Source organism: Fulmarus glacialis, unplaced genomic scaffold (assembly GCF_000690835.1).
Source record: "Fulmarus glacialis isolate BGI_N327 unplaced genomic scaffold, ASM69083v1 scaffold11015, whole genome shotgun sequence".
In the NCBI taxonomy this organism is placed as follows: domain Eukaryota; kingdom Metazoa; phylum Chordata; class Aves; order Procellariiformes; family Procellariidae; genus Fulmarus; species Fulmarus glacialis.
In genome coordinates this window covers 29,512-41,983 of record NW_009213710.1, presented here as the reverse complement: position 1 = coordinate 41,983, position 12,472 = coordinate 29,512, and the positions used below count along the sequence as shown (strand labels likewise).

At 43.1% G+C, this 12,472-nt stretch overlaps 1 protein-coding gene across 1 annotated transcript in view; it reads left to right on the top strand.

Annotated features, from left to right (window-relative positions):
• PSTPIP1 (proline-serine-threonine phosphatase interacting protein 1) overlaps positions 1-12,472 on the top strand; it is a 35,825-nt gene that overhangs the window by 7,281 nt on the left and 16,072 nt on the right. Inside the window, exons 3-5 of the mRNA XM_009578284.1 lie at positions 9,010-9,044; positions 10,143-10,249; positions 12,126-12,188. Coding sequence (XP_009576579.1) covers positions 9,010-9,044; positions 10,143-10,249; positions 12,126-12,188 — 205 coding nt within the window. The remainder of the gene's footprint in view (positions 1-9,009; positions 9,045-10,142; positions 10,250-12,125; positions 12,189-12,472) is intronic.

Genomic DNA, 12,472 nt, shown 5'->3' with positions numbered 1-12,472 from the left:
CTGAAATGTAACAGCAACACTGGGACCACTCCCCACTGCTTTGAGAAAAATCTAGTGACAGCAGCCATAGAGGTTTCCATCCTATACGCTGTCCAGTGCTTCCCTCAGCATCGTTACAGCTCCTCTGATGGAGAACTGACCGCTCAGGGCCCGGCACTGCTCGTGCAGTACGAGTACGAGCCAGGACTGTACTATTTCACTACTGAGTAGCAGCAGTAATATAACATCGTGACCTGGGAAAAGAGGACAATGTTGTGTCTCCACCTGCAGACTCCTCAGCACCAGAAATGTAAGAAATCACTTTGACCTGAGAGCTAGCAGGGAACAAGATTTTAGCACTGCTACTGGAGGTGTGACGACTTCAGTGAGGTCCTCTCTGTTCTTGTTCAAACCAGTATTGTAAATGGCCATGGCCAGCCTACAGCTGTAGAAAAATTTCTAACAAAACTAAAATCAGAGAGGCAGACATGCTGCAATGAGGCACATGTGCTACAACAACTTTTTTTTTTTTTTTTGCTAATAAAAAAAAAAAAAGCAAAGACAGGGTTTCTAAAAGAAGCTGGTACTGGTTACCATGGGCATGGCAAACAAACACTCCAGCTTCCAGCTCAAGAAATAAAAGTTCCCTATAAGTGCTGCCTAACAGCCAAAGCACGCAGTCATTCAATAGTCCAGCCTGATTCAAGCAAATGTAGGCGTTCTGGCTGCTTGCCCTTGCCTCGAGCACTGCAGCTGGTAGAAACTACTTTCTATAGGGAAGGGAGATATCCCCTTTCCAACCCATGACACAGATCTAACTCAGCAGTTGCTAAAGGCCTTGGCAAGTTCATTCTAATGTACAGAAGGATGCAAGAAGGGTCACACAGGTTCAGACCAAAATCCCTTCAGTCTAATATTCTGTCCTCAACACTAGATCCCAAGGGAAGAGTAGAAGAACAGGGCAAGCATATACGGATATTTCTCCTAAATAATCTTCTAGCCTTAGCAACTGGTAGTTCAAGGGCTGCCACATCAGCAGCTTTGCATGTAATAGCCCCCAATGGAGTTTTCTTGTGCCTTTTCTTATTTGAAACGCCAAAACATTTTAGCATCCGCCAAGTCTTAAGGCAAAGCAATGTACTTTCCTGTTAAGTGCAGAAGTGCCTTTTTCTTTGTTGATTTTTAGCCCACCTCACCACACTTGCCATGTTAGATCAGACACACATGACAAAGGCAGATTAGCTTCCTTACAGTGGGCTTCCTCAACGCACATCTGCACCGGTGAGCTGCAGTCCCACTGCCTGTTCTGGTTCTTACAAACACACCCAGGTCCATAATAACACCAAAACTATGGAAAAGGCTGGCTACTACTTTCAAGCTAATCACCTGGATGTGCCAGCACAGTCATGGATGCAGGCTATGCCTGGGAATACGGGTAGCTGGGGAGTCTTAGTAAAAGTACTGAGAGAACAGGTATTGGAAGGGAGCATGAGAGAATATCAGTTGCAAATGTACCTCTTGAGTGCATCAGATCTAGGAGAGGGCAGCTCTTGAGGAGTAGGCAAAGCGTGAGGAATGCAGCAGTCAGGGTAGAAGGATGGATGCTGCACAGAAATGGAGCTCTGGAGCTCATCTATCACGAGTCAGGGCTAAAGTGTATTTTTAAAATGTCTTCATTCCTACCTTATACTAATTTTAAAGCCCTGTTACCCCACTTTTTTAATTACAAAAAATAGTATCTGAATCACAATTTCATAGTTTCTAATCATAAAAGGAATTATGAAAAAGATTATTACAAAGCTACAGCCATGTATTCTTGGCAAATGCCAGGTTATACCAATATCCAGTGGGGGAAGGAAACTACATGTCATGAAGTTTAAACTGCGGTATAGTTTTGTACCCTCCATATTCTGTGTTGCACACATAGGAGAGGATGCACAGAAATGGGGGATTTTCAGCTGAGTTACAAACTGAGATCAAGTCTGCAAGTTTTTGCTGGTAGTGTACACAGTAATGATGTCTCGACACACTACAGATGATTCTCAGCAGAGCTCATGCCTTTAAGAGGAAACACCTTTCAGGCTGCAAGGAAACTGGGTATTTCCATGCAGTAGCTTTGGGCAACTCTTCAGCAGAACAACATGAAAACAGAATATACTACAGAGCCCAGTTTTCAGATACATCCTCAGCTTCAGCTGAAATAGAGCCTCTGGGAACTCAGTTCTTCTGTAAAATAACTGATGTAAACACACAGTAGCTGGTTAAATTCTGCGTAGTCTGTCAACCGCTATTTTTGTCATTTGCTCTGCTTGTCTATTCTCATGTATATGATTTCCTCCTTTTTTGCTTCCTTCTTTTCCACTACCATCTCCTTCAAACCTTGGGAAAGGGTAGTTCCTTCAAGCCTGTGTCTGCTCTGCCCTTCTCTGCAATGCCTGAAATAGAACATTTCAGTGAGCATGAGGTGAGGGCGTCTGTAACAAAATGCCAATTGCTGCTTCCTGTGTATAAATATAGCACGTCTTTCACTTAATATACAGAATCCTCTGTATTATTCACACAAAGCAGGCATTTTTGAACTGAAGCTAAAAGCCATTTTTGGAATGTCACATCCTTCCATGGTTAGTTATTCTCCACTCAAATGTCCTGAACCCGCACAGAGTTTATACACTTGTATTTCAAATTTTCAGGACCCTGTGAAAATGGACACAAGCACATATTCTGAAAGACCTAAGCCTCTGCTCAGTTCTTGTCAAATCCAATCTAGATAAGCTCTCCGGTGATGAGGATAGGCATTTTTGAGCAGTACTGCTCTCTTTCCAGGAGACATGAGTTTATGTTAAAGGTACAAAAGTAGTTTTGATTGTTTTATCCTTTGATTTGAATGGCATAGGTCAATCTGGAGTCACAAGAGGTCTAATTTGTAGTATATGGGCACAGATTTACAGGGAAGAGAAGGTACACGGAGATGCCATCCTGTTTGTTCCTCTGCCCCAGCAAAGTCTGGGGTGATGTGTGCATACTCCCAGTAATCAGCCTTGGGAGGTTAGGTTACCCCCTTCCCATTCAATTTGGGGCTGCTTCCGCTTTTAACACATACCTGAAAATATCCAAGCACCAGAAGCAGACACACCACAGCACTAGAGGAACCCTCCACATTTGTTGCTACTTTCATGAAAGGTATGCTACACCCAACCTGACACTAAGCCCAGCCTGCTGCACAGTGCAGCTTCCCGTAATAGCTGATATGACTACTCATGCTAGCTAGTGCCTTGTGGTCACTAATTTATAGACAGACAGAAACTTGGACTCCTATGGTCAGAGAAAGGAGGAGGCTCATGCCTTTTCTCCACCACAGGTGGCTTAGACATCACACCACAGCTGGGACCTGTACAGAAATCTTTCCAGTTGCTCTGAGTGGTTTTGCCTTTCTGTTTATAGCTCCTCTGAGAACAAGAAGAAAACATCCCGTCAAAATTAATTCTTCAATGTTTTCACCACATCCCCACTAAGCAATGCTAGACATGATTCTCATGTGAAATACTCTGCTATGTGCCTGGCCTAGGACTTGGTAGTGACTTAGTTACCTCCCTGTTAAAACACCACAACACCTCCCCCTTCTTTTCTTTTTTGCAATGCAGACAGAGTCCCAGGTGCAAATTATTTGAGACTAGATGCTTCTGAACTTGTTTCCCCCCACACTTTGCTACCACCACTGGGCTTCACAGAAAGAAGTGTTGGTAAAACCACATTGGGTCTTCACTGTGCGGCAGGAGGAAAGATAGATGTTAACCATGGCCTCAGAGGAGACTGGCATTGGGTTGGTTTCATAACCATGTTATCAGGATCTAAGTTACCAGAGGCAAAGGGTGAATAGGACTGCTGGAAAGTGGTCTGTAGAGTTCATCTGGCAGTGACTTCTCTCGATTTCAGAAAGAATATTTTTAAAAATTACAATAAGAACAGAACATTGTAGATCATATTGATGTTAAAATGGAAACCTACCAGAAAGGAAGGTGGGGTTATTTCACACTTATATTTGCCAAGCAAAGGTAGAAAAGAAAGAAAATTTTAAAAGAGCTGTGGTTTTCCGGTTAGAAGAGCCTGTTTTACCTTCCTGTGTACAAGATGTAAAGGGACTCTCTGAATTACTCAGTTAAACCAGTCTCTAATTGAGTGAAAAGGCAAAGTACTGAAAAAAAATGCCCAAACCATCAAGCCCACAGTTGAGAGTGTAGTGCAACAGTGTACGTTGATTATACCTGTGATCTAAGCACTGCCACTGATAGAACTCTGCTAATTACATCTCTGGTACCATAAAATTCAGCTTTTCATGACTGTGAAGCAGAAGGTACCAGAGCCCTATCTACAGTACATTTCCTGGTGGTCCTTGTGTCACTGCCCAGTGCAGCCTGCTCTCCAGCAACAGCCCAGTTCTCTAGCAAAAACAAGGTCCAAAAATGAAGACAGAGAAAGCAAACACAGAGAGCAGCTAGGAGAAGTTAACTTTGAAGTGCTGTCATCCCACGCTGTTCCAATCGAGTCCCCATCCCAAACCAATTATAAGATAATTTTGCAGTGAGTGAGTAAAATGGATTTATGATCAGATGCAGTGGTTCCCCACTACTCCTCATACCTGTACTGCGATGGTGGTTGAGTGCCAAACAAAGCACCTCTGCTCAAATACAGGATGCATTTTCTGCATTGAAAGCAGGTTCTGCTGGGAGAAAAATCAAACCAAGCTCTCAAAGGATGGATTCTGTAAATGTTTATCCCGTTAGCAGAGAGCCATAGGGACTAGTGGTCAGTGCCCTACAGAGACAGGGTTGCTTTTCCAGCTTTGGTGTGCTGGGTAAACTTGGATAAGTTCACTTTTGAAAGTATTTTGCAATCTACAGAACAAGAATGCTAAACAATGGGTGAGCTCTGTAATGAGCTTCCCCCCTTGGTTCCCTTGTTCCTCTAAAAGCTCTGCTATTCTCCTTCTCCCCCTCCGCTTGAAAAAACAAACGCTGAAACGTGCATATTTTACAAGAGCAGCTCAATTCCGCTGTACTCGAGTAGCAGGAGACTACAGCTAGTGAAGGCAGCAGCCAGGGTCGGTATCCCAGAAAATGGTAAGAATACTTTAGCCACTAGATGGCAAAAATCACCAGAAGTTGCTGCAGAGTGGCTGTTGCACAGGCTCTATCTGGTCCCCGTTATTCCGGATTCAAAGACAATCCTGTTTCCACCAGAAATTCATTTTGACAAATCGAATCTTTAAATGTCCAAGGAGGAGTCGTTTAACAAACATGCACGGTAAATTTGTGTCCAACCCTATTTTCAATGAGACATCTGCAGGAGGCTCCACATAGGGATGCCCAAAGGGAAGGCTGGTGCTCCGACTTTAGCTGGAGTGGTTTAACAGTCTTCCAGAATTTACATGGAAATGTCAGAAGCGAGCAATTAAAAAAAAATTAAAAAGAAAAAAGAGAAGAGGCAAATCGCAAATTTTCAGTTTTGCTTGAATTATTTTCAGCCCCAGGTTTTCCAATTTGGCCACAGAACAAACAAACAAATCAATTACTACCACAACGCTAAGCAGCATAATATACTGAGAGGATAAAACACTCTTTTGAAGTGTTCCTGAGAGTGAGATATCCCCACTTTGGATGCTTCAGAATAAAGCCCTTATCAGTCCTATTGGAAAGTCAAACCCACCCAGAAGAAATAGGTAATAGGTACTGTACATACAAAACAGAACAGACAAAATTAAAACTTGTATGTCTGCTACACGAGTTGCTTCCATTAAACCCTCCAAAGCGCTGAAATGATATATTTCACCGATATAATCAGAGCATCTAGCAGCAACGAGGAGCTAATCTATAGCACTGCTGCTCCAGGCAGCACATCCCCGCAGCCCAGAAGTCATAAAGGAATACTTGATGGATCCATGGGTCAAAATTTGATTTATTTATTCTCTCTCACACATAACTTGGCACAATGACATATTTGCTGCTCCCTTAAGCCCCATAAGGATGAGGGATCCAATTCACTGATTTTAGAAAATTATTATAAAAATAAGGAAGGAAATGGCTTAAGTCTATTTCAGTCTACTTATGGACTGTGGCCTTGCCCCAGTCAGCAGCTAGGGAAATGGCTGGACAAATCATTCATACAAGGAGCAAAAGGCCAGAGCTTTCTGAAAAGGCCATTAGAGACCATGCAGGGGGCAAACTGGTCTCTCTCCAGCTCATAGCCAGATGCATTATTATACCAGAAGACAGACTCGTCCTTACAGAGAGCCAGCAAAAAGGAGAAAAGTTTCATATATGGCTTATGATCATGAACTACTCTGGTAGCTCAGATGCCTGGAAACTAAAAAAGCAGCAAATTGCCTTTGTTCTTGATATGTACTGAGAAAGCGCTATTCTTCAGAATCCACTACAGCAATTTTGCCAGTCTTTGCATAACTGAATCACCAACAGCAAAGGAAAAAAATCTCTGGGAACAATAGATCAACACAGCGTGCAAACAGTATGTGCAGTTTGCAAGTGTCCTCTATTTTTTAAAATTCCAGTATTTACCTATTTCAGGCATGAAGTTGTTAGCATATTCCCCACCTCCTGTTGGAAAGTCCACACTAAAAAAGCAAATTTTATTCCTTGTATATATTTAATTTTTCAAAATAATCCGTTAGAGCTTTTAGGTGAAAAAAAGCTATCTCTGCTGCTGATATTCAACTTGTCTTTTAATTTCAAGCTTTTAATTAACTTAGCTGGAAAGAATACTGTTTGTTTCCTTTGTGTTGTGAAAGTTTAGTTTCCATCAAAATTTCACACCAAACTCATTTTTTGCAAAATGAACCTTCAACACGTTTAAGTATTATTAGGACAATACTGAAAAATACTCAGTCTAACATGTTTTCCCTGACTTATCTCAGGAGATTCACCACAACAAATCTAGTTGAAAGCTGAAAAAAAATCAAACAGTTAGCTCAATACTCATCTTTTCTGGCTGAAAGTCTTTTCCTCATATTTCTACAAATTTAGATTTGGAAGTGGATTGCAAGGCAGTTACCGCTGAGGACAGGCCCAGCCTTTCCCCTCGCTTGTGCATTTTTCTTATGCCTGGCAAGGCAGCCTTGCTACTGGGAGAGCAAGTTTTGATTAGGAAACAGATGTCCAGCCTAAATTAACACAGGGCAATTAGGATCCTTCATGTGTCTCTTAAGGCTCCTGAAATGGCCCAAGAGATGCAGGATTTCCCTACCCATCTGCAGTTGCACATGGCTGGGAAGTGATATGCATCCTCTTCTGGGCTCTCCTGGTAGCCAGGCTTCAGCCAGGGAGATTTTAGGGTCTTCATTAAAGGCTTTCCCCCTGGGCTCCCACCTGGGGTAGACCAGGGCTCTATGGAGATCCCAGAACTGTTTCCTTCAGGGAACAACACACTCTGGGGCTTGAAGAGATGATTTCTAAATGTCGTGGTTTAACCCCAGCCGGCAACTGAACCCCACACAGCCGCTCGCTCACTCCCCTCCGGTGGGATGGGGGAGAGAATCAGAAGAGTAAAAGTGAGAAAACTCATGGGTTGAGATAAAGACAGTTTAATAAGTAAAGCAAAAGCCACGCATGCAAGCAAAGCAAAACAAGGAATTCATAGTTTGTTAGCCATCTCCAGGAAAGCAGGGCTTCATCACATAACGGTTACTTGGGAAGACAAACGCCATCACTCTGAACATCCCCCCTTCCTTCTTCTTCCCTCAGCTTTATATGCTGAGCATGACGCCATATGGTATGGAATATCCCTTTAGTCAGTTGGAGTCAGCTGTCCCAGCCGTCTTGTCCCCTCCCAGCTTCTTGTGCCCCCCCAGCCTCCTCACTGGTGGGGTGGGGTGAGAAGCAGAAAAGGCCTTGACTCTGTGTAAGCACTGCTCAGAGTATTGAATACATCCCTGTGTTATCAACACCGTTACCACCACAAATCCAAAACACAGGCCAATACTAGCAACTATGAAGAAAATTAACTCTATCCCAGCCAAAACCAGCACACTAAAAAAACTGAAAAACCTCCAAATCACACCACAGCCCTGGCTTCTGTGTATACAAATGGCCTGTCAGCCTGCAAGCTAGGAGTTAGAGCAAATTATTAAGTTGAAAATGCCTCTTACAGACTATGCTCTTTCCTCTCCTATGAATTCTATGCTGGTGTCTTTGCTGCTTTCTTAAAATGGACTCTGGCTTGCCAAAAAACAGGACATCAGGTGATCTATCATTATCCTTTCATGCCGTTCTGCAACTCTACATTGTAGGACCACTTGTGCAGGTCCATCCGGACAAGCAGCATAACCCCTCTTTTTGCTCATCTCCATGCTGTACTTCACAGCCCAGCACCAAGGCCTGATTTCACAGCATGGTTTATTCATGCTGTGCTTCTGGTATGTCGAAACCCCCCGGGAGCAATCAGAGTTTCAGAGCCTCCATACGTTCTCTGCACCATTTGTGAGTCTTTTAAAGGAGAGCGAGCTGTACCACATGGGGGTGCTCGGAAAGCATAGTACGGAGGATGCTGCATAGCAGAGCTGCTCTATAGCTTCACGGATGACCGAGGAGGAATAATTTGCTGGTGCTGCATTCAACACAGAGGGTGGAGCTGGTTTCGCTCTACCTTTCAGACTAGTTCTCCAAAACCCAATTCCCCTTGACTGTCTTTATTTCACTCGGTTGACTTGTATCCATTGATAAGGTGCAAGAATAGAGAAACGTCTGTTAACATTCACAGTCACAAATACAGTGGGATTAAAAAAAGGGGATGCACGTAAGGAGCAGTGCAATTCCTTGCTTCATGGAGCATTTTATTGCATTTCCTGATGGTAACAGATTGATGCTATTGTGCTTGTTAGCTTGGTCAACTTTTATTACAAGACTATTAAGAGTTTTATCTCTATGTGAATCTTTGAGATTCTGAGGGAAAGTTTTTCCTCTAGATTCACAACCCATCCTTAGAAGCCTATACTAATAAAGTGCACTTGTTTTTGCCTCACAGCACACTGAAGGCAGCATTTGAGAGGCTTAAGCAACGTAAGTATTTACATCTTCCTTTCTGACCTGGGCTAAGTCAGGCACACAATGTGTTCGTCCCCTCTGGGGTCTTTCATCCTCTTCCCCCCGCCTCTTTCCAACTTTTCTATCCCAGTCTGTAGTATGGAGAGTGGAGGGAAAGGATACTCACGGGGAGTCCTCCAAGGCTGGGCACTCGGTCCACTCTCTGGTGGCAAATAAAATGGCTTGTTCCTCAAGTTAGTTTTATCTGGATCAAGTCACAAAATATCAGTTCTGTTCCCTCTTCTGCAAACCACTGACATGAAAACAGCATGCTTTCTAAATGTGCTCAAGGCTGAACGAAAACCTTTCACGCACAAAAAATGCAACACCATCATAGCCAATAGGAGACCGTACCTGGCTACTGGCACCCCCTGTTTAGGTATAAACATCCTTTGGAAAGCAGCTGGTGAATTAAGGTATTTTTAGAGCCTGGGTGGGGGAGCTCAACATTTCTGGAAAATGCAGGGTTCCATTTCAGAGGCACCAAAGCTGACAAATGCAGAGAAGTTACCAGCCACTTCAAACAGCATCAGCCAGGTGCTCTGAAATTCAATCCATCTTTGCTGACCCTTGGAAATTCTCAGCTTGCAACCTCATCTAATGACATTTGTGCAAGGCTGGACACAACTGGCAAGCAGCTCCCAAGAGCAATGACAATCCAGCAGCATAGTGGAGGGACACAGAGGGTGATGATGGAGGTCAGAGCTTGTTCCCTCCCTCTGCACCACAACATCTGACCTCCAGCCCCAGAAGGAAGAGGGGTGGCTGGGGTAAATGGGGCTATGAAGAAATGCAGCTGGCTCTGCACTTGCCAGGGCTGCCCTGAGCGGGTGCTCCAATACTACAGTGAGGAGTCTTGCCTATGCAACTTGCAGGCACTGAGAGGACCTGCAATAAGTCCTGCTCATGTTGTGTGAACCCTCGGCAATGTCAGTGCATGCAGAAACATAGGGAGGCCTTTTTTAAGGCTGCCCTGTTCGTGACAAGCCACATCCCAGAAACATCTCCTGAAAAATGTGATTTCATATTTAAAGACCTTTCCACTGACTGTATATGAATTCTGATTTGCTTTAGAAATCGAAAGTGTTGGAAACTCTCATATCCAGCTGGCAGTAATGCTGAAGGATGAACTGAAAGGAATAGAGGAGTTCCGAGAAAGACAGAAGGAGCAAAGAAAAAAGGTGAGGAACTAGAGAAATGTTGAAACAGATTGGGTCAATGGTCCATGCTGATGACCTGTCTCCAGCCATAGACTGTGAATACTGCAAAAGATGATAAAATATGTCCAGTGTGCCCTGTTCACTCCATATACTAGACTGTGGAAGAAAATCTCTTTCTGATCCCAGCTGGAAATAAAGTAGTGCTCTGAACTCAGGAGATAGAGGCTTTAGTCACTTTTACTTTCTCTGGTGTAACTGCAGATACTATTATTATTCCTCTAAGAACTTAATCCTTCCTTTTCTCTTTTTTATATCCTTGGTAATTGGGTTTCATTGGTATGATCCTGTATGATCTCCAACATGCACTAAAATAAAGGGGTAACACAAACATTCAAAAACATAAAAGCAAATGAATATCACGCTGAATGCAACACCGATATATGCTGAATTACGTGGAATAAATAGCATCTAATTGATGTTGTATAATAAAAATTTGAGTATATTTAAGGCCATTTCATCCCCTATGATCTTACCAAGCTTTAAGTCCCTTGAAAAAGTAGCTCTCAATAGAGACAACAGTGGTCACTCTTACAGCTTCTCTGGTTCCATGGGATTGAAGACAAAGATGGGATAGTCACTTAACACTGAAAGCACTGGTTGATGGAGGAGTAAAATACAATATCCAGTTCTTTGCTAATTTTAAACAACTGAAAAAGTATCTGACCAGTATCCAATGCCACAAAAATCTTATGTCTACAACCCTGACACACAGGAACTTGGAATAGCAGAGAACTCTGAATATGAGAGTGGTAAAACCAGTCCTGAGATTTGAGGTCCACAGCAATCTGATGAAGCAAATAAGGCATATAAAGACAGACAGCATGCACCTAGTTCATTAGCATTTGTATCCTCACCAGCACTTTGCCACTAGGATTTGCAAAGGGAGAGGCGCTCTCTCCTGTTGAAAACAATAAGCCTATAACTCAACTGGAAACAGCTAAAGGGGCCTGGAAAAAAGGGTAAAACTGCTTTGGAGTCTTAGGCAAGCTTTTTTCTCCATCCAGCATGTGGCTGTGAGGAAGGCAACATTAGACATGCTAGGTTGTGTCAGCATTTTTGGTAACCTCCCAAAATGCTGTGATTTGTTTTTCACTGTAGCTGCTATCAGGACTGTGCTATTTAGCCCAATGTGAAGCAAGCCTCTGGGTAGCCCCAGAGTTTTGCTTGAGCAGAATATAAAGATTAAAGGACCAAAAGTCCCACTGAAGAAACCCATACCCTGCCAAGTAGGAGCATATCTCACTGTCACATAAGGCTGGGCATATCATAACTAAAGCCGAAAAAGAGAACTGAGCACTGTCCTTCCAACGCTGACCAGATGATGATATGGAAATCAAATCGCATCAAGCATAATATTGCCAGAAGCAATGGAATATAAATTACACAGGAATTGTCTGTATTTAAAATGGACAACTACCCTCGCTCATGTGGGTGAGACAGTGGTTTGGTCTGCAAAGATGTGGGATCAAGCTCTTGAACCAGCAAAGGAACTCTGCTGGCAGAGCTGATGGGCACTGTGACTGGGTGTTATGCTATTTAATCTCCTTAAGAAAAAGAAAAGAAAAAAGGGGGAGGAAGAAAATTAAGACCTACATCCTCTTTGCTATTAATGGAAACCACTGAAGCAGAATTATCTTGGATGATTTTTTTACCTGGCACTTTCATGCCCTCTGTATCACTTCAAAACCTGCCATTTATAAAAGCAGAGTGAAGTCATTTTCCCCACAGGCGTGTGGCTTATAGAAAGGCCCTGACAATGGCTTTCCTAATCCTGCCACTAAAAAGGAGAGGAAGAAGTCCAAAGCAAGAAGTGCTTACTTCTGTGTGTTTCTTACAGTATGAGTCTGCAATGGAGCGCATGCAAAAGAGCAAGTTGTCCCATTATAAGAAAACAATGGAGGTAAGCAAGGAGGTTTTGTGCAGGTTTCTTGATGCAAACTGGCTCCTGTTTGAGATGGGGTGAAATCTGTATCACGTGTACTTATATTTAAAGAAATGTCAAGAATGTGTGAGTGTGCAAGAGTGTGTGTGTGAGAGAGAGAGAGAGAGAGAGAGAATGTGATTCCCGCTACGAGGAGGAAGCTAATCTTCCCTGCCGCACCCACTGCAGCGTCTCCAAAACAAATACTCAGAAAGTTAACGTGGAATGAACAATGCCCCAGGTCAAACAGGATTTTAGTCTTT